Consider the following 27883-nt stretch of genomic DNA (forward strand, 5'->3'; position numbering starts at 1 on the left):
AACAATCTCGATACGATATTCGGAAGGAGCAAGAAGGATAAAAAGGAGAGAGAACGCTGAGAAAAACGTGCGAGTGAGAGTGTGAGAAAGAGAGAGAGAGAAAGAGATAAAACGAGCGAGCGCAAAGACAAAAGCAAAGAACCAAGGACCAGGGAGAATTTGCGTTTATGGGCGGCACTAGTTGTGGCAGGTAGTTTTCCAAATGGAGTCTATCGGCCAGAGAGTGGAAAAAAGTAATCCGTGAAAAGGGGTTCGTTGTTACACCGATCTGATGCGACGTTGCCGATTCTGTGCGAATGAGAAGAGCAGTTGGCTGGGTTGGTCCAGGACCGAAACTAGAACATTATAGAGCCCTTTCCTCATATGGCCTCTCTCTCGGGGGAGCGAGGAACATTGAAACAAGTGCTATAAATAATATAAATCCTAAACTTTGGAATATTTGAAACAAAAATACAACTCATTGATGAGAGGAGAGAGAGTGCTATTTATATGAGTATAACAATTAATCCATACGATATATATTTCGTAAAAGCAAACAAAAATTTCGATACAAAATTCAATGATTAGAAATAGAATATTGTTATGACAATGTATGTATTTGATAATTCGTGCAGGGTACCTAAATACATAGTTGCGAGTTTGTTCGGCCCTCTTGAGGTGGCGGTGGCGGCAGTGTTGCCAGGCGAGACTAACCACGACGAAGTGGAAGCCGAAGCCTGCTTATGGGGGTTCACGCGGGAGGGAAGGAGGGATTGAAAGGGGAAGTTGGATGAAAAAAGAAAGGTAGAATCAGGGCAAAGAAAGAGAAAGAGCGGCACGCGGACCGGGCAGGGGTGGCGGACCAATTAAATATGGCGATGGCAGTGGGGTGTGGCGCTTGCGCATGCGCAGCGCCGGTTTCAGCTGGGGGGACAGGAGCTACGGACAGAACGGAGCAGCGACGAGAAGGAATCAACCGGCCGGCAAGCAGAGGGATCTAGACGAGTACTCGGCGTACGTTTGTGTGGTGCGCGCTGTCTTCGAGAGGATAGGCTCTTCCAGTGTCGCTCGAGAACTTGCCCGCCGACGTTTGTTCGCTTGGCTTAGCTCTGCTCCGCTCTGTAACGAAGCGTTTTCTTCGTTTTCACTTCGAGACCGGGTCGGACCTGTGAAAAAATAAGAGTAAAATCGAGAGATAATGACGATGGCAACGGAGACAGAAAATACCGGGCCCGAGAGCAAGGAGATTAAAGACGTGAAAGAGATGAAGGAGGCATTGAAGGACGAAACGCCGCCGGACAACAAGCAAGAGGAGAAAGATGCGGCGAAGAAGGAAGATAGTGGTAAGAAGGAAGAGGCCGCTGACGCCGCGGCCGCTACGCCATCCAACGCACCGACCAAGGCTATCAGCGTGCATAAGACCAACTACGAGAAGGATATTGTTTATCTTTATCAGTTCTTTCGAATACCGCTTCTACCCTCTATCTCGCCGTATTGTCTTAAGGTGGAGACATGGTTGCGGCTCAACGGCATCAAATACGAGGTAAGTACTTTCATTTATCGTAGAAAAGATTTACATACTTACCGTTTTCAGATTCTTGTTTGTTTGCTAGAATATTGACAAAACAGAAAGATGATATATAAAGTTTGACGGAGATTACTTTAAAATAGTACATTCGAAATAGAGAATTATTAATCATTCGACTGTCTGGAAATAAAAAAATGTTCTTTTTTACAATTTAAATAATCCTTAGATTCTTAAGTTTCCTTTCATAAGATATTGTTTCTGTTCACTGATTACTATTAAACGTAGGGTTAAGATATACTTTATATTCTGACATCATACTTATTACATCGTAATCTTGTTAAATAATTACAACGTTTCCATAGCTCCATTTTAGAGTTAATTTTTGAAGACATCTTATAATTGATGTTTTTCTAGATGTCACTCTTTTAACAGATATACTCTCTCCGTACTCTCCGATCATTTGAATTTCGAAACTCATGACACGGGGCAAAACAGGGAGATCGATGCGAGCACAATGCTCCCAAGGTTGTACCCCAGGCGTCATGTTTCTTCCGGGTATGTCCAAGAACGCTCTTTTTTGGACTTCCGTCATTATAAATCTACCGAGTTAATTTTCAATATATTCATCACGCATCATCTCGGGGATATATACAATTCCATCGAACCGATGAGCATGATATATTTTAAAAATTGATAGAGAAGCTGGATCCTTTACCGATTATTTCAAAATGGCGACTCTTGTCAACCTTTATGCATTCAAAGTAATGTTTAAATGCACCTTCGATGCTATTTTCTGTCACTTTTCGTAGTTTTCTGCACAATCAGGATTTCATTTTTCTTCGTTCGTTCTTCTTATTTTATCAATCATTCATTCTCTCATGATTCGTGATTTTATCGAGAATTTAAAAATACCTCTTACCACGATATCGATTTCTTTTGACTGAAAACTCGGTGGGCATTTGCATGAATTTTTCGAATTATTAACTTAGGTTCGAATGCATGAAATTTTGCATTGTTAATTTATTATTTATGAAAGTAGTTGCTATTGCAACTTCTGTATGCATTGTTTAGTTTAGAACTTCTTAGGTGTCTTTAAGACAAAATAAATTGATCCAATAGCCTACCTTGAAACTTTATTGGGTAAATATTGATAGAAATCGTACTGTTCATACTCGAGCTTGTAGACAAGCGTTAGATAATATACTCACGACTCTTTGGACGAAGATGAAGCATATAATCGCGCACGTAATAGCTAAACATACAAGAATCTTATTCCTATTACACGATACATACAGTGTCTGCAAAAATTATTGGCACACTATTATGTGTGTTAGTGTATTTACATACTAATTAATTAGATTCAAGCATATTAAATTTCACATCATTTAATAGTGCTCTCATAAGATGACAAAGATTTGATACTATGAAAATAAAATGTAAAATGTACAGTCTAACAAATGGACTGCAAAATTTTATGAAAATTAATATTTATGTTTACCTATTAAAAGTTTGTGAGGGGTATTCTGCTGCATATATATTATGTATTGTTGTACATTATATATATTCTGTTCATTGTTGCATCTTCAAATTTTGCATAAATGCATAAAAATCCGCAATCTACCAAATAAAAGACTTCTCCATTGGAAAATAAGTACATGTGCCGATACTTTTTGTAGCCATTGTATACATATACGTATCAACCTAATCCGCTGGAACATCAAACCTGTTACGCTCTTTCGAAACCCAGCAATCTTATACATATCGACCTCGTTATAGTAGATCTCGCTCTGTTACACATGCTATATACATATAATTCTACGAATCGTCCATTTGAATAAAATAATAAATATGAAATATCCATGACCCATGTCGGGGTCACGTTCTGATTTCCAATGTAGCGTTTCGAAAAAAAAAAAAGGATATGTACATTAAGAACCGATTTCTCTCTCCATGCGCGATGTAGCTACCGTTTTCCATCGTAAAAATTGTATATCCGGCGCGAGAGTAAGGCAGCCGGATGACTGGCACACGCGATCGAAAAGCATGAAAATACATTTTCTCGCGAAAGAGGTGAAAGGCCCAGCGGCATGCATTCCTTTACGGACTTTTAAAACGGGTTTCAACGAGTCGCGTGGGGGGCGAGCCGGGGAAGCCTATTGGAGGGCTTCCAACTTGAACAGAGGCAAAAGTGCCCCCGTATGCGCCGCTGATCCTGCGCGTTTCTGTTTCCGAGGGGGGTGGAAAGGACGCGTAGCAGACTACTTCGCTTCCGAACATACGCACCAGAGATACTACTAACGATTATCGATGTGTTAGCGATACTAGGGGGCTTCTGAAGAATCACAATGTCCAATTCTTAGTTCTATAGATTTACAAGCGATTCACGATGCGTTCCTAGGGATTGCAATAATTTATTATACAAATATATAAATCAGAAAATACATAACCTGTTATTACCGATATTGAAATTACCAGACTGGACAAAATGATCAATTCGTAATTTTTAATTTTATAGATTTGTAGGTAAGATTAGTTTATGTACTGTTCCATTTTATGACTTCTCCCAATTTTCATTATTTGATCCCTTTTTTCTTTACGAAATAGAAGATTTGAACAATTGAATGCCTTTTTAGTTTAATCCATTTAATGTTGACAATGTACCAAAGAGGTTAGGTTAGGTTTCTTTGCGGGGTAAACAATTTTTTAAACAAAGAGAGTACTTTTATTTATTCAATTACGTTGTATAAATATTTAAATAAATCTATCGAAATCCAACCTAACCTAACTTGTTTAGTAAATTTTAAACGTTGTAATAACAAAAGGTACATTAGTTCATCTACAATTGATTTCTTGTTTTAGCGGTAAAACAATTCTTTAAAAAAAAAAAGGACTGAAGTTAAATAGAATTGGAAAGAGTTAGTAAACTGCTGTGCCAATTCTCCAGCAATGATCTCTTTTTACCGTCGTCATAAAATTGTTCTGTCGTATTTTTAGGCGACGTAATACTTGCTCTTTCAGGATAGCGAATATCTTTCTGTACACAAAGAAAGAGACGGAGATAGTGGTTTCTTATTGTTACTCTCGGTATAGCTGTGATATGTGATCAACTATCTTCGCGGCTGTTTACGCGCGTTTTTGTATCAATTTATTTATATCGTCGACGACGGCGATATTGGTCGCGGGTCACGAAGCAGACAATAAATAATCGTAATGTCTTATTACGGAACTTACATATGGAACAAGTACATATCACGTTAGATTAACCTAGCAAACGCGAGGATGGTACCCCGCTGGGGGTAGCCACCTACATGTTAATATAACTGCTAAAAAATACGACCTAATGTTCAAAATGGACAAATTGTGAATATTAAGAAATAAATAAAAAAAAAAATATCACGTTAGATAGTACTTCATATTTTTTCTTGTTCTAATTGCATGAAATTTCGTTCAAATAAGAGAGCAATATACTACTCAAAACTGATCGATTTTGATTTGTAGAATATACATATACTTTTGTGTTTATACATATTTATTTGTATATTTGTCTTAAAGTCAGTCTTACAGTAGGTATCATATTCTATCACATATATAGTACTTTTTACAAACGGTACTTCTGTTTACTTGGTTCATATGATAGAACTTTTCATATTAGCAATCGTATGTTGTTATCGTTGTATGATAGTGATGTTGATTGATACATTGTAATACAATTTCAAGTGGCAAACGAAAAATTTCCGTAGATGGTAAATGATATTGCGTGTAAATGTATATTGCATTCTTCGAATGAGAATAATTTTTAGAAGATAGTTTAGTTTAGTGGCCCATCATTGTGATACTGATACAGACACAATGTATAATACGTACATTAACAAAACACGAGTAATTGTAACGTCAATTTTTAAAATTATCAGACTACAAATCTTTTTTAAATTATGTACTAGAAATAACTTAAATATTATATATATATAAACTATATATCATATCCTTTTTAAATAACAAAACAATATACTTCGTGTCATTTTCTTCGTTTGAATAATTTCCATTATTAATATAACATAAACAAAAAACTATTCGAACTTTTAATCTGGAAAATAATTAACGTATTTCATATTATTACAGAAAGCAATATTTTCTCTTGCAAATACATAGTAAACTGTCTCTCAATAACGGGAAACAAATTCTTCGCGTATTTAGTTTCGTGTTAAAGAAGGGTAGAATCCAGGAATTTTTCTGTAGCGTGTTTGGAACGAATGGAATCTCATTCGTTCCAAACTAGGGTGGTCGCCACTTTTGAAACACTTTTGGAAGCTACCTCCATCTCCTTCTAACTGTTGCTAGAGCGCTGTTCTTTTTCATCTGGCCGCCAGAATCGCAGGGGTCTTCTCGCAACATCTGTTGAACATATAACGCTTTCCCCTGAAAAGGAACCACAGATACTGCTTGCACGAACCTTCTAAAAAGGTCTAGATTTTAGACAGTCCATATTTCTCTACCTAATTCTATACTCTCGTCTATTTTTCATCAATAAACCAGAGATACATGGCATCCAGATGTCATTGTTGCATAAAAGAAAATTATTATATTAATATTAATAATATTATTACAATAGTATTATGAAATTTTCCAAGACACAAATTACGAGTTGCTAATATTAAATGATAACTGCTAAAGTTGCGTCAAAAGCAGTATTCCTAATGTCTTTTTAATAAATTCGCATTTGTAATTTTCTTTCTTTATCAATTTACATTATCTAATTTAGCGCAGTCGCGTTGTATCTGGAAAATAGAATTTGAAGAATCTGTTCTAAACATTCTTTTTGTTCTTAAAACTGTCTGTCTTAAAATTGCAAGCAACGAAGGTTTATAAGCTATAAATCATAACTCGTCAATTCTCTAAGTGTAATTTCGATAATTGATAAATTGTTCCGCAAAGAGTATGTAGAGAATTCGTGTAATTTTCTATGAAAATATACTTTCCAAATCTCAATTATCTCAAATTCTCTCAAAATGTTGGATGAATAAATATAGCATTGTTTCGTCTGGTCTTTTCGGATTGGGAGGGCTATTTTTAGATATCCTAATGGAGGATTGCGCTTTATGTAATTTATCAGTCGCAATTGTCAAGTGTTACTGACGCCTCCACTTCCGGTACCCGCTTCTGGATTCCCCGATCGCAGCTCTTGATTTCATACGCATGCTCTGACTGAATCATAGTGGTAATTGTTGCATTAGTCACCTAATATAATGATATTTAACACCAAAACTACCAGAATAGGCAAAATGACCAATTCGGCATAATAAATTTCGCCAAAATTTTGTAGATTTATAAGAGTTGCATGCTTAACAATGTGAAACAAATTTTTATGAAACATATAATTATTATATATATATATATAATTATTATTATTTAATATATATAACATCTCTTCTCTTATGATGTATCTTCCCATATACCTATATTTGCCATCTTAATTTCTCTGATACAAATTTTATGCTTAAAGACGAGTCAAATTAACTGATCTACATTATTTATGTTTTATAGCAAAATTCATTTTTAAGAATTTTAATGATTTCTTATTTATTAGGAATATGTTAAGAAAGAGATTATTGGGAATATTGTAAAAAGAGTTACATACAAATGCATAAATCATTTTTCACTACTATATGTATGTTTACCATTCTCTCTGTTATTAAAAATATGCATTACTATCTTCTAATATAGATGACTATCTCTTATTATAATATACATGTATTTATCGTTTTCTTTATAGGAACATTCCTTTCTAGTGTAATTTTTTACCTCCATAGAAAATTCTATCAATTAAGAGCTTCGATCTCGGCAAACAGTAATTAAAAATCAATTCTTCGATAGAATTTACTTAACTTCTTCGCAATACTAAACGCTTCGAAGAGCTTAATTAAGATGGAAAAATCGTATCTTGTTTATTGGAATCTGGTCGGAAATCGCGGTCTGGAATGATTATAAATCGTATTCCCATTGAAAGAATCGTAGCAACTCGTCCGCAATGTATGGCTGTTCGAATGGCAAAATGGCAGAAGCGAAACAAAAGAGGTCACAGGTAATACGGAGGAAGTTCCTATTGAACTAATCATTACCAAGATAGGTATAAATAACGCGTGGAGTGGCCCGGATCAATTGGCCAACTTGACCAATTTTGCACCGGCTATAAACGATGCGTGTAATTTCTAAGAAATGCTTTCTATCCTTACAGATTTCGTGATAAATACTATGCATCCCTATATTTGGTGTTAGATCACTACATTTGGAATAGTACTGTTTTTGTTATTATTATGGTACACTGAACAACACTGTTCTATTGTCTTCTATTTTTAGAAGAAATTGTCGTTTTCAATGGCAAACACTAAAAGAAAGCGTCGTTTTTCTCTTTTTCCCTTCATTCATATTTCTAAGATTTTTTAGATCTTTTTCAACCTTGCTGTGATTTTCAAAATCTTATATTTCAATTTCGCGTTCGTTTTACCAAAGAAACAAATTTTTAATTGAAGAAGATGTGTAACATAAAATTAAAACGAACTAAATCATGTATTCCATCAATAATTTCCCTTATTCGAGTTTAAGACCTTAATTAGGAAAATGCAATTTCGACAAAAATGATCGAATGATCGTGACGGGATTGTTTCTTTTCTTCAATCTGGAATATTAACCATCATTGTTTATTGGAAACACAATTATAGCCTTGTTTAAGGCTGCACAATTATGCCACAGAAATCGACGTCGCAGCCTCGGTTATTGTGCATTGTCTGTTAGTTATTCTCTTAGCCTGAAATTATATGGGGTGTGTCGTGTGAAGTATTACGAGCTGTTCTCTTGGTTACCGTGTTAAGATCAGCCGTGGAAAATACAGAATTGATATTTTGGGATTTCTCAACATCTTTATGGCGGCCTGAATGTGCTACACTGTAGCTTTCATCCAGTTTTAGAAACCAGTCAAAAGAAGCCTTCTTTTCGTCATTTTTTTAATTCCACAAATATTTGGGTTTACGTCGCGAAATATTTATTTTAGAAACAAATAAAAATGTAAAAATGCCGGGCAGTATTAAAGATAATAACAACGGCCAAGTCTCTCCTTTCTCTCTGATTTCAGCTTCGTAAATATTTAGCTTTACATCTCGAAATACCTATTTTAGGAACGAACAAACAATCCAGATAGAAACTTTTAAATTGTCACTGTATCGTATATACACACGCTATTGTATCAAAGATAAAAATAATATTTCTCGCACGTACATTCTCCTGTCTCTCGCTGATTTGAATAACAAGTAAAGATTGTAAAAGATATCACATAATAAAATAGCAGGTTAATCATTGTTCCAGTGAGTTTTAACGAAAATTTACAATACAAAGGGCGACAAAAAGTTTGAAGAAAATAAGTTGTCTATTGTACGAACGTGTTTGTTACGAAGAATGCTATGGTAAATGAATATTCATCGGAATATTGGAAGTCCTTGAAAGGATGCACGATTTGCATAGAGTTGCGAAACAAAAGAGAAGGAAGAGGCTACTTTCGAAGGTGTGCAGAGAGACCTGGAGCAGCGCTAATACGCGAATCTAGGTTATGAAAAAATCTGAAACAAGAATTCTCTGTTTCATATCTGCTTCTCACGCTTTCTTGGCAAGACGCGCTTTTCGGTGCGAAAGTTAGCGGGACACGGGAACGCGTGAAATTGTGCTAATTTATCTGTAATGCCTTCTCTCCTTCTCCTCCTTTAGTTTTTTTCCAACCTTGTACGGTCATGTATGCCCTGCTATGCTGCATATTTCTTGATATATTATTAATATATATTAATATATATTGCAGTCTCTAACGATATATTTAAATGCCTGCTTTTCAGGAAACTTTTATATCATAAAGATGTTCGTTTTGTTGTTTTCTTGTTTGCTCTTTTCCTATATATCTCTCCGAATCTGAAAAGTTACCATTAGCGTTGTCGAGACTGTGATTGCTATAGAAGTAAGTGCTTTCTGATAATTTATTATGTGCTTCACTTTATTGGACTTCTTATCTATATATAGCGTATTATTATTGAAATTTGTAAGGTGGTATATTTAGTGTAACATGTAATGTTCTTTGCCATTCATCAATTAAAAATTTCACACAGTCGTAGGTATACTGATTCATAATTGCAACGTGTAATTCTTTCATATGCATATGTATAGTTCTGTTCTGAAATTTTACCATTATGAACCATAAGACGTAGAAATTACGTATTTGTATCTTCATATCTCACAATCGTTCTATCACTATACTCCCCTGTACAAGAAGTTCGTAGCGTGATATTTTTACTGTCATCTCAGCAACGCTACGACCATTTGGTAGGGCGAGGAATGCAGCTCATAGCCTTATCTATAAACAGATTAAATTTCGCGAGTCTACGATAAGCCGTTCGCTTATGGCAACTTCTTTAGTATGCTCATGTTTCTTTCGGCCGACACACGTCCTGGAAACGTCTGGTGATCTTTTTAAAGACCGAACGCATTCGTGCAAAATTTCTCGGGAAGAAAGGAACTGAACTGGTTGATATGCTAAAAGAACCATACGAAGAGAATTCTCGAAGCATTTACAAATGGACGAAGTGGTTTCAAACAGGAAGAGAAGACGTGAAAGACGATGATGCTTGCGAGGCTCGACCCTCTACCTTGCACACCGATGAGAACATTGAACGTGTTCGTAAATTTGTCTTATCGAATCGGCGAATCACTGGTCGGATGATCGCTGAAAAGCTTAGTAGTAGGTAGGTCCATTTAACAAGTATGCGATCGATTTTAAAAATTGATTTAGAAACGCGAAAACTCGCTGCTAAAATTATCGCGCGATTTACTGATCTAACTCTACGAACGTTTTGAACAAACTATTATGTGAACTTAATATTATAGTCTACCCTAGCAATATATCGTTGCACTCTCATTGCTTTCGAAGCAGCAATTTTTATCTTAACCTAGTCTCTTTTTTTCAAGGGAAAAATAAGAGAAAAATGCAATTATAACCTAACAAATCTGTCATAAATTTCCATTGTAAAACTTGCAAATCGATCAGGAAAGATTCGACGGGATGTTCGACGAAGGTCGAAACAGGTAGGGCAACGAATCATGCGTGCGAACGACCGAAGAAAGAACGAGGAGGATAGAGGGAGAGAGAGAGAGACGCGCACGTAATGCGCATGTCCAACGAAGGTTTGTCGGGCCGAACCATTTGTGCTCGGCCAATCGATTGTTTCCGACGTTTCTCCAACACGCTAAACTCGTTTCCGGTCCGATTTACCCGCGACCAGTATCCGCGATACATACTGAGCACGAGAAGTCGACTACGAAAGCGATACATTATAATTGCATCGTACAGTCGCCCGTTAAACGGCCGATTGTAGCGGTGGTTTTATTGCCAGGAGTGGGGGTAGAGAGATGTTGGAGGGAAAAGAGTGGGGAGTTGTATCGGTTACTTTTACAATAAGTAGAATACGGATTTTTATGTAACATCATATCTTTATGAATATAAGTAAAAAAAATTGAATTTTCAGTGGCTACAGAAAGTATACCAACTGCGTTTATTACTGCATTTGTATACTAATTAATGAGATCGAACATTCGTATGATTACAATATGGTTACAAAGATTCGATACTATGGAAATAAAGCATAGAATCAAATGAGAAGAACGCTTTGTTGGAAAATAAGGGTGGGTGGAAATACTTTTTGCAGTCATAGTATAAATAACGATTTGTTTCATTTGGATGGCTGTGAAGGCTTTCACAGTGATGTTTCCATGAAAAATGATTTATCCTGTGAAAATACCTTTTCGTTGGCGGAACTTTCAATCGACGGAACAATTAAATAATTACGTTACAATAACTGAATCAATCAATGAATTATAAAGAATAAATCGTTCCGTCGACAGAAAGTTTCCAGACAAAAGAACGTAAATGAAAAGCTGATTTACACCGATTGGCTTGCGAGCCCTCCTCGTGTGAAATGTTATAACAGGTATTCTACTCTGAATATTTCATATAGTTTTGCATATTATGCACAGCCTATGCTTCTCAACACTTTTGAATTTCCTATGGACACATAAAAATTCGTAGTCTAGCAGTCAACTTGTAAGTAACCACTTAATATTATATGAGGATCTCTCGGTGCTCCATCGAGCATAAGTATTATACTTTCATGACGGCGTAATGAGAGAAAGCAGATCTCGTTGCAAAGAACCCTGGTAAACTCGATCGAGGTCGCGCATCTCGGTTTAACGATCTCGTATATGTCTATCTTATGGCTTTTAGGAGAATCGATTAGAGCTTAAGAAGCTTGACGATGCTTTTAGATATTTAGGAAGATTCAAGCGTGTAACAGGTGGTTGTTGCTGTTAATCAAGGAATGATAGAGCAATGATGACTTTTTGTTCCTATGGTAGATGTGATAATCGAGTGGAGAACTTGTCTATGAACTGCAGGAATTAATAGATAATTAAAAATAAATAATAATTGGTGGATTCGAGACATCGAGTCTTGCACTTGGATCAAAGAAATTGAATTTTAAATTCGGCAAACTAAAAATGTGTAAATTAATAAATCGTTTGCAATTTTTTCATTTTACAAAATTCGATGCTGCTGCGGAATAAGAATAAAAATCTTCTATTATACAAAAATCAGTGCCGATGCTGGAATAACGATAGATCGTATATGATGATAGACGAGTAATAAACTACAATGTTGATTACGTGTATAAATACAAAATAGAACAAGAAAGAGAAAATCGTCTAAAAAGTGGTACAAGGTTAAAAAGGAATTCGAAATCAATTTTCTAAGACAAGTTTCCCCTATCGAAGATGAGATAACATATCCACCATTAATTGTAGATAAGAAGGTGTAGATGAAAAATAATAAATCAGACGTAAATGGCAATGGCAACAGTGTTGCAATTGTTTGAGAGGAGACTGGTTCCAGAGGAAACAGTCCAAAAGATCTCCAGTTATGGCTTGGGCTGGGTCGGGATTTAACGAGCCATGGAATGAGCTGACTCATAGGAACTACGGAGAACGCAGTTCACGAGGAAAAAACAAAAGTGGGCCTGGTATTTAGGTTGGGAGGAGTTATCAGCCATGGACACCTTTAGCGAAACTTTATTACATCGTCTAAGTGTTTCCGATTAAGCGACGCGCAGTTTGGTCGAGTGCTTAAATTGCATGATTGATCGGTCGCTTCGTATCGTTGTCTATCTATTTCGATATTGAAAATTATGGGACTGACCTTCGTGAATGGTTCAGACGTGCATCATTATCGAATATAAATGAACTTGATAAACGTGATACGTTGTAATTGAGATGAGATGATCTTATTTCATATAGCGTGCATTTATTGACTCGATTATATTTTCTATGTTCTCTAACGATGATAAAAAACATAGATAGAATTTCTGTTCGAAGAATTACAAGAGGAGTAATATATTTCTTGAGATGGTGGAGTACTTGCAAAAAGTTTTCAAGAGGTTCTAGTTTAGAAGTTAATCGTGTCGTGTATGTTCTGCAACTTTGATGCTCTATGCTTTTACTATTATTATTATTTATACGTATACGAACGATTTGAGGGTAGTCTGCCAATTTACGAATGCATAGCACCTGTTAAAAATTAATAGGAGATATTATTGTGTACAGCAATGTAGATTTGTAGAGTTATTACATATATGTTCTTTATTTTCATACTCTCAGCCCTTTATTATTATCTTTATTAGTATTATTATATACAAATGATTTGAGAAAAGAATCAGTTTATATTTTAAATTTTGTTTATAAGAATGTATAAGATAATAAGTACGATTTTAAAATTCCTAATCATTTTCTATGAAACATGAAACATGAACATTTCTATGTAACATGTTCTTGCCACGCGCTGGCCAAGTTTCCACATGGCATCGTGTATCTTAATCTCCACGTGGATTCTTAGAACTGTTCCTCTCTCGTAACCTGTATCTTAAAACAAATTCGACTGTTCCGTTATATTCTCACCATCGTCACATTCGCAAATTCAGATTACATTTATTTATACTTCTATACATATCACATAATACATAAATATTATTTTGCACATTATTTTGAACGAAGTAACAGACCGATCTAAGATAACGTTTAGAAATCGATTAATATTCTATAAGATAAATAATTGATGAATACTCCTATTTATAAGTGTTAGGTTTCTGACGATGGTTTATCAAATATGATAATTGATTGGAATTATCAGGAAATTGATTATTTAATTAGAATTATGTATTCGTGTGAGAGCGTCGAAGGAATTCGCGAGTGTTACTTGCAAAATAATCAAGCAACTTGGTTAATTAGAAATTGTGTATCAACGCCCTCCTTGTCATCATTTCTTAAGATCGTTTCGAAATGGGAGCATTTAACATGGCCGCCTAATAAATTCGACCGCTAAATTATACACGTTGGAAACTGTTAGCAAAGCGTACTAAACTCAGCGTACTAAATTCCTGAGTTTCAGAGTTACTGAACTCGAAGTTCCTGGGTCCAAAAGTTCCCTAGTTAGCAAATCCAGAGTTCGTATATTTAAAAATATCGCTGGCTTCATTTATTTTCACTTCCACTGGTTTTTTCTTCGACCAGTTCTCAAGTAGTTGTAAATGCAGCCCAAAATCTACAAATAATCCTGATAACCTTTTAAACGGTGCTTCATTTACGAAGAAGCGATAATCAAGACTTGTAGGTTCTTCTTTTGTAGTGACGTTAAAACGCAACAGTTATAATCATCGTTTATTAAAACTCGATATATTTATCTCTGAGCTGCGATAAATGCTGAATTCAAATTGTTCCAAATAGTTTGACAAATTTGAGGAATTAAGTAAACTTTAAATCGTATTTTGCTGAAATGTTCAACTTTCTATGTGTGTTCTAGTTTCTTGAAAATGGGTCATTTGAATTGCTTAATATTTGGTCTCATAGAATTAAAATTTCCCCGTTTTTATCCTCCGAATTTATTTTGTACGAAACACAACATATATACACAACTATACATAGACAACGAGATCTTATTCGAGCAATAATCTAACGAAAAGACAGTCTCGAACAATAATAGTCATCCTATTATTGTCGTATCGCGTGTGAAACGACAAGGAGCGTCTTGGAGTAGTTTTCAAAGTTTGTTTCGTCGCATACGAGTTACACGAGCGTAAGCCAATGCCTGTGTTAATTTGGAAAACCGATTCCTGTTCTTGAAGTTTAGCATGTTCTCGAGAGTTTATAACGCACCGATCCCTATTGAGTCAGGCGAGACGAGTTTCAGATCTAATTAGAATTCGTAACTTCCCTACCCATAAATAACTAGGCTGAACAGTGACGGGACAGATGTTTGGGGTAGTTTGTTCCCAGTTGTCGAAAATTGCAAGAAGCTATATGTTTAGCTGACGTTCTAATAGTATATTGCGTTTCGTTTGAATAAATTTCAAAGTTGGAACAAACTTCATCTTTGATTATTATCACGTTGTATCATTTGAATAATACTGTGCTTTGAGAAATTGCTATATTTAGTAGAAACTTATATTGAGACAAAGTAATATGAACGATCCGTGAAGGAAAAGTTTTGCAGATGGCTTGAAAATTTATTCTATTATTTATTCTATTTGTTATTCTATTAATGATGAAAGATTATAAAATCTTTATATTTCACACTATATATATATTACGTAAATTGTAACTTGACAATTCATATTATATTATACACGCATTAATATATACATTTATAATTGGAAGGATGTACCGTTGAGAGAGCAAGGCAACTAAGAATAACGATTTATCGTAAACCGAGTCCCTTTCCAAGACCAGGAGGTTAAGAAATAAACTATTACATATCAAGTATTATTATGTACATTTATGTATACGATACACGACTTGACAATTTATCGATATTATACATACATTAACATATACATTTATAATTGGAAGGATGTACCGTTGAGAGAGCAAGGCAACTAAGAATAACGATTTATCGTAAACCGAGTCCCTTTCCAAGACCAGCAGGCTGAAAAATAAACCATTGCATATCAAGTATTATTATACACATTTATATATACGATATACAATGCTAATATCAATATAATACAACAAACATAGCATCAAATAGTAAACGATTTTACAAATGAATTCGTCATTTTTTCAAATTGTCCTCCTTGTCTGTTGAAATATGGTGCTATTTACCTTAGATCACGAGCCAATTGCAACGTCAACGTCATCTACACCGCGCATAATTGTTGAGCGAAATGATCCCGTGCTCGCTATAATTTCACAATATTATCCGGCTCTATTAGTCGCAGTTGGCGAGCGTGTTAATTCAGCGATTACGTCGGGCTATAGTACGTGAAATAGCGTTAATAAGACTTTCATTCTGTACGGCGCACGGTTGGCCTACTGCGCCTCCTGCCGATCGGCTCGAGCCTAAAGCAAAAGGGGGATGAGGCGAGACAAGGAGCCGAGTCGTGTGTATATATGTGCAAGCGTGCACGCTTCACGCTTGAGGCAGGTCGGGCTCTTTAAATCACCGGAAACGCGCAGGTAGAGAGAAGATGTGGGTAAACTGTTCTCCCTTCCCCTATCTTCGCTCTCTCAGCCTTTTAAAAACAGTTTCGTGGAAGGTCTATACGCCTGAAAAAGCGCGTACACGACCGTTTAACGTGGAAAATTTGTCTCGTCAGAATTTCTAGATGGCCCATGTGCATTTTAACGGAGCAGCGGTTTTCATGTTAGGCGCCCCTTCGGGATGTTACGATATGATTATGGTGGTAAATTCTTGCCGTGGAAAGGTTTGGAGATTAACGCGAAGATTAGGTTTGGTCGACTAGGAAATTTCGAGGGCGTTTGTATACTCATAGGGTGTGTTCTACTGTTTACGTAGACGTTTCTGTATTCGTATCTGCGCTTGCGGGATTAAGTGGAATTTCGGAGTGGGTTGTTGTACAGGATTTAGTACTTAGCAACAGTTCGAATCAGAGTATCGTGGCATTACGTGGTATTTGCGGTATCTGTAGCGAACACCGTTTAATTCTCTCTGTATTCTATTTATCGAGATTTTATTGCATAGCGCACTTACGGAATATGCTGCTCGCTTCTAAATTTCGTTTTATCGCGTTGTCTATAGAAGCGGGGTTACATTGTGCGATGAAATTGCACAAAAGATTGGACGGGGAATTAATTCAAGTAGAATTTCCTGTTGTATCGTAGTTTTCCAGCGGAACAATAACAGAGACGAGGACATGGAAAGAATTGGAGAAGGTGGATTATATACGCGAGCGATGCTTTTGAATCGCAACGCTCAAACCTTTTCGCATATCGCACTGCGACAAAATTATTTATAGTATTACGCCAACGGTACTTGGCTGTATTAATACGATGCCAACTTTTAGCATATTTTTTTAGATTGGATCTGTTATGTGTATAATTATGATATTATTCGCAGTAGCGATAAGTAAATGGAAAACATGCTAAGGATATTACACGAATGAAAAATGTATAGCAAAATGTATTCCAAAAATATATTTTTTTATTTTAAAGTATAGGTATCTATAGTTTATGTGCAAACTCGTTAGTTCTCCTAAGCTTTTGGCAATTTTTGTCGAATTTTCTCAAGATTGTCTCGCGAACATTAAATTAAATTAACAGCGTGACGAAAAATACGAAGGTATTTTCTGGTAAGGATTAAGAAAGCAATCTTATTTTCGAGTTTCGGGACGAAAATGATTTTGATTCGTTGATTGGGGAAGTGCCCAATATGCCTTCCGGCTGTTGGAACGCGTAATTCGATTCTCTTTATCGAGGCTATTGCACGAGCCTCATTGAGTGCCGGATTTTTTTCTTTAATTCCCGATAATAATCTTAATGGAAATGTTAATGGAATGGACGTATTGGTGGATGCTAATAATAGAAGCGTTTTAATGGAGGCTTTACGAGGCGTTATAACGGTGCTGTAATGTTCTGCATTTGAATATTACAGCCGTATAAATTAGCAGCAATTTTCGAATGAAAGTAGTGCAGCTTTATGATCGATATTTTTATAACATTGCATACTTGTTGTTAAAAAATTATTATTTCTAACTACATTTTGTAATGAGTTTATCATGCGATATCTATTCAGCAATAAAAGCTTTGATCGCGTAGATAAATAAATATAAATCAATTTTTTCTGCCACTCTAGCTTTATCTCAAAACGAAACGTTCATGTTTGCGCAAGTCATAATATTCAGCTTTGAAATGAGGCTAAACTGAACTATATATCGTTTCTTTGAAATCGACGAATCAATAAGTAATTGGTTGAACAGCTTTTATCGTTTTTTTACTGTTTCCTAAATATATCCTATGATACTATCGTTAATACGTATTTTACGATGAAAAGCGTAAGTCCTTTCTCGGATAAGAAATTATGGCGGTAATTTCAACGCATGAATTCGCAATATAACTGCAAATTTTTCTGCGAATAGTATCTCTTTGTTTATAAATAATGCTAATAAAAATAGCTTATGGTACTTCGTAAATAATATTTCACGAAGTTTTTTCTATAAATAATTCCATAAGACACGGATATTTCTATAAAAAAAGAGGGAAAGTGCGATGTAATTTTAACGATGCTATGGAATTCTTCTCTGTTAATGGGAAAGGTAACAAGGAATGCGGAAGTTTCTCGTTAACATTTCCAAAACGTCTCGGGGCGAATTTAATTTGTATCGCGCATACTGTCACGTATACATATAACGTGACAGAGTATGCAAATGAAATTTTTCTTTCGGCTGAAACGAGGCTTGAAAGTATTTTAGAGCGAGAGAGAATTTCGTAGTGGCGTTCTCGAGTATCCTTGAGTTGATGATTCTACATACATTAAAAATATATGCATTTTTCTCATGCCTATGCGTGCACCATGATTACCTTGTGCAGACTGCGACGTGCCTTGCTATTTTATGGCTTATGCTTATCTTTGTTCCTCGTCCAAGTATTTGCGTTCTTATTTAATGATAGAAAAATGCTAGCGAAAACAAACTCGTCTATTGTTCCTTTTTCTCTTTCTATTGCGATATCTTCTTAACAAGCATCAGGAATAATTAAGTATAATTATGAATATAACACGCAATATAATGTCTAAAATAAAGGACTAATATACCAAGGTACATAACGATATCGATACAAATTTAATTTTACATAATGATATAGTTATTTTTAATAAAAAAAACTGCTGAAAATTTTCGATAGCCCAAAAGTAGTTTGAAGAACTTTAAGAGCCTAACAGACTTAACAAAAATTGCAATTTTTCTAATAACGTTATTCCTCAGTGTATTACACTATATATTTTTTACGGTATTTAAATTGCATATTTAAAATTTTAAAGAGATATTTTTCTCCAATTTCATTTTAATATAAAAATATTTAGACTACAACAAAACTCTCATGTGTTAATTAATTAAGCAAATAGTATTTTTTTTTTTTGTATTTTAATATTCAAGATAATATATAGACAATAAATATACGATTTTCTAATTGTGTATTCTTTCGCCTTTGTTTTATCAACAGAATAAACCTTTTTCTTAATTGAGACATTTATTCCCGTAACCGTAACATTAGGTTCGTTTAACTTAAACTCGTCAGCTTCCATTTCCTTCTGATTTGTTCTCCAAGGAAAATTTCCTAATCACGTTGCACGTGATTCCCCTGTGCAGTTTCTTGCTTTGCAACTTAAGCAACTTACCGCACGATCGTAGGCAGTAGTAGATGTTATCTTCAATTGAAGACAGAATTTCCGACGTAGTAACATGATCATTGTCGATGTACCAGACCTTTCTTCCATTCGTCACGATTTTATCTTGCAGTCTTTTTGCTTTTCCACTTTTTCTTCGCTGCAAGTTTTACTTCCAATAGGTTATCCACATTGCGGTTACTCAAATCCTTTTTTCGCTATTTCGTTTGTTATTTCTGACGTAGATCGACTTCGATCAACGATAAATTGGCTTCCGTCGATTGCTTCTTTTCGCTACTTTTTTACCTGTAATTACGCCAATTGTACCTATACCGTGTAAAGAAGGCGAGAGGAACGAACAATGGAAATTATATTACTGTGCAAGAAAGATAATTCATTATTCCAAAACTTCAGATCTTCAAACCTATTCGAGCTATTTCAAACACGTTAAACAATCATCCATATTATCATGAAATTTTTTCATTATTTCAATTATTATCTTTCATGCCCAAAAGTATTCCTTTATTCGTCCGAAAAACAAAAAACCAAAAAAAAGAGCAAGAGAAACGCTAACTCCATTCCTCAAACATCCTCAATCCACGTCAAATCAATTACCGATATCCAATTTCGGAATAAGCCAAGTAACTCCATCTCTCCTTTGAGTCCCTTGCGGACAGCGGCATTATAGACGTCTGGTTATTTTACTCCAGATTTCAACTGTATACTTCGCACAATAACCTTGCATACAGACACATTCATTTACCTACAGAAAGAAATCAATTTCGATGGAGCATTGAGCGCGCGCGAAAGATCGTCATTGTCTGCGTGCACGCGATACATAAAGAATAAAACGTACGTGTATATGTGTAAGGCCTTACACACGCACCTTGTTTTCCATGGACAGCCGTCAATAGGTATCGCATTATAAATCAACGCGACGCGGTTTCCGTCCGAGGACTGTCCATTCGAAGACGCAATACGCGATATACACGTTCTTTCGCTATATAAAGCATCCTCCGTTCGATTTGTTCGACTCGTCCGTGGCTGGTCTATTGAATCGCCTTTCGTCGTCCTGTTGTGCTCTATGAATACAGATTTACTTTGTCGCTCGCACATATACAGTAGTCGACGAAAGTAATTTGAACACTTGCGATAGGAAACGTTGATGTATGCGTATATTGTGTACGTGTTACATAATACATTTCGAAATTTCATTGTAACGGGATACGTCGTCTGCCCCGATTATACTGGTCAAATTTGAAACCGATCTGACAATATATATAGAAGTTAGAAGATATTTACTAGAAATATAGATTTCATAGAATGTTAATATACCGCACGAATGGTAGCCTTGAGCATATAATTAGTGTTAATGATAGTCTCACTAAGTATTGTTTGGGTAGTACCGAGATAGCGAACAATTGAATGTTTAAATACTTTGGTAATTTCTGTGAAGCTTATGGTAAATATTTCCTCGTTTCTGTATATCGTAGATTTTGAAAAACGCAAACATATATTTGGTAAAGAATTATTTCACAGCGCGAATGCAATGGTCGTAAATATATAATAATCGTTAATAATATAATAATAATTTAATTATATAATAATGAATTATTATATTAATAAAGATTAATAAAACATCTCTACGATCGACCAAATACTTTCGCGATACTAACTATACGTTACCATTCCAGTCTGTTTTGAATTCGTGCGCGTGCCTAACGAAACGCGCTCACGCGACTTATTTGTAACGCGTAGAAAGCGTTTTCGTTTGTCAGGTGAATATTCGGTAGCAGCGAAAGTTCTCGTTTAGTCGACGATAATCGATATTAGTTGATAAACGCAAATATATAAAACGACGTTTGCCAGATAGTGTAGGTAGAATGTAAAGGTTAGATACGTTAGGAATGTATTTATGGGAATGATTGGCGTTTAGGTTGGGTGTTGAACTGTAGGCTGTGTTTGAGTAATTTATTGGGTATGATGGCGTTGTAGGCTTTGAAGCGTGCAATTGAAGGTTGAACCTTTCGTAATTACGTCGTTTCTTTTTATTATGGGCAGAAATATTATAAGGGGTCAGTTATTCAATTGAATAATTGGTTGGTAGTAGATTTTGTTTAAAAGCAATCATGTAGTATAGTTATATATAGTATAACAATATGGTTATATGTAATTGTACCAATAGCATTTATAATACTTTACAATTCAATTAAATTTTATTATATAGCTCTTATCAAATATTCTAATTTAGTTCATTACGCGATAATTAGCATATCCCTGGATTTTTCAAATTTCTCGTTGCCAATAACGTTTTGGAAGCATTTGTATACGTAGAAATGTAAACAGTGGCTCTTCCTTAGCACGATGCGAACAAACGGTTTCACTGTTTACGCTGTTTCCTAGTCCTTTGAGTCCGGCCAACGTATATATACGTTCTGTATATTTTGGTTGAATCCGGACGACGTACATATACGCTGCTGTATATTTCGATTGAATCCGCGGGAAATTTATGCGCGGTTTTGTTAAGTAGTTATTTATTTTACTTATTTATCTATGAAGTGCTGTTTGGGAACTCGGCGTTGGTTTCGGTATCGGAGCTGCACGCCTTTGCTGGCTTCTAAATTATATCGAATTAATAAATGAATTAATGAATACTTGAAAATGTTTGTTTTTGCAAAAATTTCAAAATAGATAGTCAGCGAGATAGGAATTACAGTTGTTTATATGAAAAAGGTCAATGAAAGAGTAAAAGTCAATAGTGAAGTGTCTGTTGAAAAATTAAGATGGCGGAGTTTTGTGTTATGGAATATAGGTTAGGGGTTGATATTCAATAGATTCACACAGATTGAATATTACTTTTTATATTTCACCACCTCGTACAAAAACGTCTGAACACACCGGGTACACTTAGGTTATTAACACGTGGTCAACTCCTAAGACAAAAGAATATCGTTAGAAGTCGTACCAACTTAGCTTATAGGAACTAGCGATCATACCAACTTAACGTTTCTCAATATTTTAAATTCGGTTTCTTAATATTAAATAGTACAAGTTACAAAATAATGAAAGTAGTTGTCGCAAGATATTAAATTATATCGATGAATGTAAGTCGCGGTACACGATTAAGCGTTTTTGCAATCTGAAAGAAAATTGCATCAAATTGTATCTTTAATTAATACAATTAAATTTAGAAGCATAGCTGTTTCTACAATAAAATGATAAAACGACTAGGAAGAAATAAAATGGGGAGAATTTCAATTGGTACAACTAATGTCATAAGTTTCATTTTCCTTACAATTTTTGAATATTTAGTATTTCTAATGCTTTGCTAATGTTAAATTCCTTTCCTTTGCAGACAGGTGGTTGCATTGCAACGTATTTCAACATACGTTTCAAAGCGTCAATTTAGAAAAGCGATTGTGCTTACACCTACTTTGCTTGAGCAACAGAATTAAGAAATATCTGTACACATGCAATGAAAATTGTATGTATACACTTGTGACAATTATCATGGATTGTAGATACCACACGCATCAGACATTAATCTTCTTAGTTAAATTTCAAATGTTTAAGCATTATAATGTAATCAATCAATTTTACCGTAGAAATATTATTATTATGTAGAATCGTTAAATTCTATTTCTGATAATTCCTCGTTATTTCCTAATTAGTTACAATTAGCCCGCAGCGAAATAGAATCTACTGTTTGTGAAAGAAGATGGAAATTAGTCCAACAGTCGATTTTACGACAGACTTTTTCAGTACTGTAGTGAAAACTACCTGCATGCCCTAGATATTTTCACATTGATACTAAATAACGATAAATAAATTGCATGAGCTGCGACGCAACATGAGAAATTTGATCCTAGAGTTTGAGATTTGAAATTTCGAACAATGTAAAAATATGAAGATTTGAAATTCCCGGAAATTTTGCAAGAACATTTTGAAAATTTAATTCATTGTGTTACAATTTCATTCCTAATGTGTTCTGCAATAATTCGTAATAAAATAACACAACGTTTTATACTCGAAAAATAATGTGTTTCTTTTCGAATAAAATTTCAAATAAAAATTCAAATAACAATTTCAAGTCGAGTCGTTCGAAAACTGTGGAACTTGGCCAACAGCACCAATATCTACACTCCGTATATCGCCTCGTATTATTCATAAATTTCGTTCAATCGTGCGCATCAATATAAATATATAACGATAATAATAAGATTCAATTTATTCTTCCTGTCAGTTGAAACGAAATATTCATATTGTAAGGCAACAAATTTCTCTCTTTGATCATCAATACTTCTCATTCAGTGACCAGAAGGCATTGATTCTCGTCGAGGATAATTATTTAATATTGATGCGAATGGATCGGTATACGGGACGATAAACGATTTATCCTAACGAGAGGGTTATAAATTAGCTGATTTTAACGTAACGTAATGCGATTATGCGTGGGTAACGTGGGGATTCCTTATCGAGCAGAACGATCAGAAAACAGACGGCAATTATTCATGGTCGATGATTTACTGGAATGGTATGTCCTGGAATCGACACAGTGAAGTCTCGATCGTCGTTACATCGTACAGAATGTAAAAGTCATAGTCGGAAGGCACATTTTCCAAAAGTAAATACAATTCACAATAGAAAATGTAATTTTTCTATAATAATCAAAGAGTCGATGATCGATGGCTTTTCGCCACATTTGCTTGAGAAGGTATTTTTAATCAGATAAAGATTACACACCGAGGATAGAATTTTCCAAAATATGATATCAATTTGGTATTTAATTAGATGATTATACTTGTCATCCGGGCAATTTGGGATTTGAGAAAAATGGTTTGAAAATTTGCAATTTATATTTCGGGTGTTCCCTCTACGTTCACTTTATCCGAAATTGTGATATGAATAGTAAATTCGAAGATTCATCTGTGTGTGAAAAAGTACTGCGTTTACTGGGTTCGTTAAAATTTCATAACTTGCATCTCGAGACTGTTAGTCCACAATCGATGTACTATGAATGCAATTAGAAGTCTCAGCCTTTAATAGTTGCCTTTGATGTTCCATCCAAGCAGAATTGAGTTGGATAATGAAGTTGAACCTCAGCAGTCTGGCTCGTTAGACAGTCATCAGTAAATGAAATAATTTTAGAAATCACCTGTCTTAATCTTCAGTTACCAAAGAAATTACTCTTTCGCTATTTATAATGTCTCTTTTCAGACATATTTCTACTTTCTTGCAGATTTTTATTTCCTCTATTATATTTAATAATCTATTATAATAACTCTATTATATTTAATAATAATAATTAAATAATTATTTCCTCTACTATATTTAAATAACAGAAATATTTCTATTCCAATATTATAGTATTACTATGCAGATTTTAATTCTCTTTATATTATTTACTATTAAATATCAGAATCATTTGTGTTCCTATATCATGGCCATATTGTACGATATAGTGCCCCTTTTTAGTCACTTTTCCAGTTTCTTCAGACAATTTCTTCATTAATATACTCGATTTCTCGTTTCAAGTATATCTTCTTCTTTCAAATCGTTCTTCACGCACTGGAAAACCTGTTTCTTCGCGGTAACCAAAATGAGATTAAGATAAAAACTTTGAGATTTACAGGAAGTTCGAATTAAATGATAAATCACCTTACTTTATGTTTATGCACTCTTGTCAATTTTGTTTCAACATTGGATAAGTCTGGGCTATAGATTACCAGGCTCCGTAAGATCTAAGCAACGCTAAACAGACGTGTAATACAGCTTACTCGTAATCTGTAACACGACACCAGCAATAGTAGTGATCCCGTTACGTTAGCACTACTTGGGTGCCGAGAGCTCACCAACCGATTCAGACACGTAAAAGTGGTATTGTCCACCAGCTGGTGCATCGATGACACCGTAAATCGCGAGTAATCATGTCTGCACTTGAGAAACCTGCTCGGAACGATTTCGTTCCGTTTCTTACCGCAATAATTTATATATATATATTTATTTAATATTTATTTAAGACACCTTATATATGGTGTGTTAAAATCGTCGGTAACATCGAATTGTAGATGATTTTATATTAAAAAATAGGCAAAGAATACGAAATGGAATTCTCTCATTTGTGGCTTTGTTGCTGTGACAATCGAATTTTTAAATCTCTCGAGTATTCGCGCGTTTCGTTGACTATTGATGCAGTATAATAATAGGTATAATAATACCTGGTAGATGATAATTCTAAAAGCAAACATAAACGGTTTGGTTAGTAAAGTTTAGTTAATTGGTTAATTAATAATCGGAGTTTAAAAATGTCGATTATTTTGGGACTCGATATTATCGAAAACGAGGCGTTAAGCAAAAAAGTTACATCGATTCGGAACGTCCTTATTTGCAAATATACATATTCCATAAATTCTGAAATTTGATTTTCTTGAAAAGAATAGCTTCGAACGAAGAGATTGTTATTCTACGTTTCCCACTTATTTTTGCACACGCAATAAGTTATTGCTCGCTTCTGATACCATCTGGAGACACCCGGTATATGTGCACTGTACACATATCTGGTGATTATTTATATTGGTGGTATAATAACGGGTTATGCGTTTTCAGCGTGGAACGCAGTATAGGCAGCAATTGAAATTCATGGCTCGATAAAGCTTCATTTGGATCATTGTTTGATAGCGTTTGTGGATCTAGGAAATGATTCGCATAATTGCGATTTAGTAGGAAAGGGATCTGTGGAAAGAAAGTTATAAAATATTGATTATTCTAGGATCTGTGATTTAAAGCAAAATGCTAGTTTATGATACCTTTCATATATGCGATAATTATGAATGAATAAATTTATTATTGGTATTTAAAAAACGTTTAATTAAGCGTTTAATTTCAGCACTCGGAATGTTAGAGTAAGCTTGGAATTTAATAAAACTCGAAGCCTTGGAATGCACATAATGTATATTTCTTTCAAGGAGATATAGTTTTCAGCTTCGATGTGAACGTGAAATGTAAAATGTAAAATCGAGCAGGGCAGATATTCTTATTATAAATTTTACGAAAGATGTAAAGCAAAACGAGGAGGAATTACATTTTTATTCGATAAGAAATTAACAATTCATGGTTGAAATCGGTGTTGTTATTAAAAACTTAAAAATTGCCAGAAAATGATAAAATTCATAAACAAGAAAAATTGAAGACAAAAGAATTTAAGCAATTTAGTTGATTTGAATGTGGTATATTTCAAAGCGAAGTAGTTTCTATAGTAAATGGTAATTCTATATTTCACACGATGAGTACACGCGTCGAACGTAACTAACTGGTAAAAAGAGAGCCATTAAAAGTTCCTAGCAAAATTTCACAACACAAAATAACTATTTTAATATCCTTGCTCTATTAAAATTAAAACTAAATTTTCCTGTCATTTTCCCGTAGTTACAATTTATTGCAAAAGAGATTTTTCTGTATCAGTAAAAATCGAGGACTCCAGGCGAAAGTTGTGCTCTTTCGAAAAGAAGATCGCGATCTTTTATGAAATTAGTTTTATCACAGATCGAAAAACACACTGACACGAATCGATTTCGACGAACTCGCGATACCATACAACATCGAGGACTCAAAACTTCGATTTTCTTAATTTTTTTTTGTATAACTATCTAAAGAAATTAAAAAAAAAATTATGATTAAAGTGTACCATTAAACAAATCTAATTAAAATCTTTATCTTATAATCGTCTAAAATTATCCTTAATTGTTTTACGATTGTTATACAATTTTTAATGTTCGTTTGAAAGATTTACTTTTCCCCCAAATCTCTTTTACACGCCGCATTCTTGTTTGAGATATACGCAATACCTAATTCAACGTGCCACGCTTGAGAAACAGGCTGACTCACTCACCTGGCCATTTAAATCCCTGGAAAAGAAATAAAATGTCGCACCTGGTGCAACGTGTCGTCATTCGCAAATCCTAAAATATACATACACACACATAAATGTAAATATTACAATCCATTAAATTTCATGCTGTCCATTTAAGGCGCATAAAAAGAAATCTGTATAAATTTCGTAATATCGATCGCGCTCCCTAAATGGAGATTTTACTGTAAATCCAAAAATATACAAGGTGTCTGAGGAGTGTCAGGTGTTTCAAAAGTGAAGGATATCGGTATAGAATTGTCGTTGAGGCGAAATTCGATATGTAGAACGCAGTAAGAAAAATATAATAACAGAAAGGATACCAGTGGCAGCTGGTCGATCGTTTCAAGTGTACAGTACACTTTTATTTTTAAAGGCGATCGATAACTATCGATCCTCCGTCGTTTCATTCTTAAACCTTGGTTACTTTTAATGTTTCCTCCGGATGATTATAATTTTCTTCTTATTCGCCTAAACTCAGTTCTATATATAGGATGAAAAATTTGATGTATGCGAGCATAAATATTTCCAAAAATATAAATTGAAATATATCAAACGTGTAAATGTTGATGAATTATTTTAGGAGCGTAATTCTTCGGCTTAATTTGTTCCTTGTATATGAAAATGCTGGTGTTACTTTTTTAAAGTTTCTCGATTGATCTTTTCTTCGATGGAACATTTTGAATATGAACTAGCCTAATTCACAGTTTGAAGAACTCGATAA

General features: G+C 34.7%; 1 protein-coding gene and 1 long non-coding RNA gene across 4 annotated transcripts in view; one reads left to right on the forward strand and one right to left on the reverse strand.

The window, feature by feature from the left end:
* Positions 1-916: 916 nt before the first annotated feature.
* The window catches only part of LOC126916319 (failed axon connections), a 51823-nt gene continuing 24856 nt past the window's right edge, over positions 917-27883 (forward strand). Inside the window, exon 1 of one of the 2 annotated variants that reach the window (XM_050722012.1) lies at positions 917-1522. In XM_050722012.1, the coding sequence (XP_050577969.1) occupies positions 1178-1522 (345 nt within the window). In that variant the 5' untranslated portion in view covers positions 917-1177. The remainder of the gene's footprint in view (positions 1523-27883) is intronic. The other variant, XM_050722013.1, reaches the window with a different exon arrangement.
* LOC126916331 (uncharacterized) lies at positions 15389-20578 on the reverse strand. Of its 2 annotated transcripts, XR_007710535.1 has the most exons (4): positions 20110-20578; positions 19869-20016; positions 19266-19559; positions 15389-15560 (listed from the first exon to the last, which is right to left on the reverse strand). It is a non-coding gene; the product is annotated as an uncharacterized LOC126916331 (long non-coding RNA). The 2 variants fall into 2 exon arrangements; XR_007710534.1 differs by lacking the exon at positions 15389-15560 and having other exon boundaries at positions 18894-19559; positions 20110-20577.

The sequence above is a fragment of the Bombus affinis genome, chromosome 5 (assembly GCF_024516045.1).
Source record: "Bombus affinis isolate iyBomAffi1 chromosome 5, iyBomAffi1.2, whole genome shotgun sequence".
Taxonomy (NCBI): domain Eukaryota; kingdom Metazoa; phylum Arthropoda; class Insecta; order Hymenoptera; family Apidae; genus Bombus; species Bombus affinis.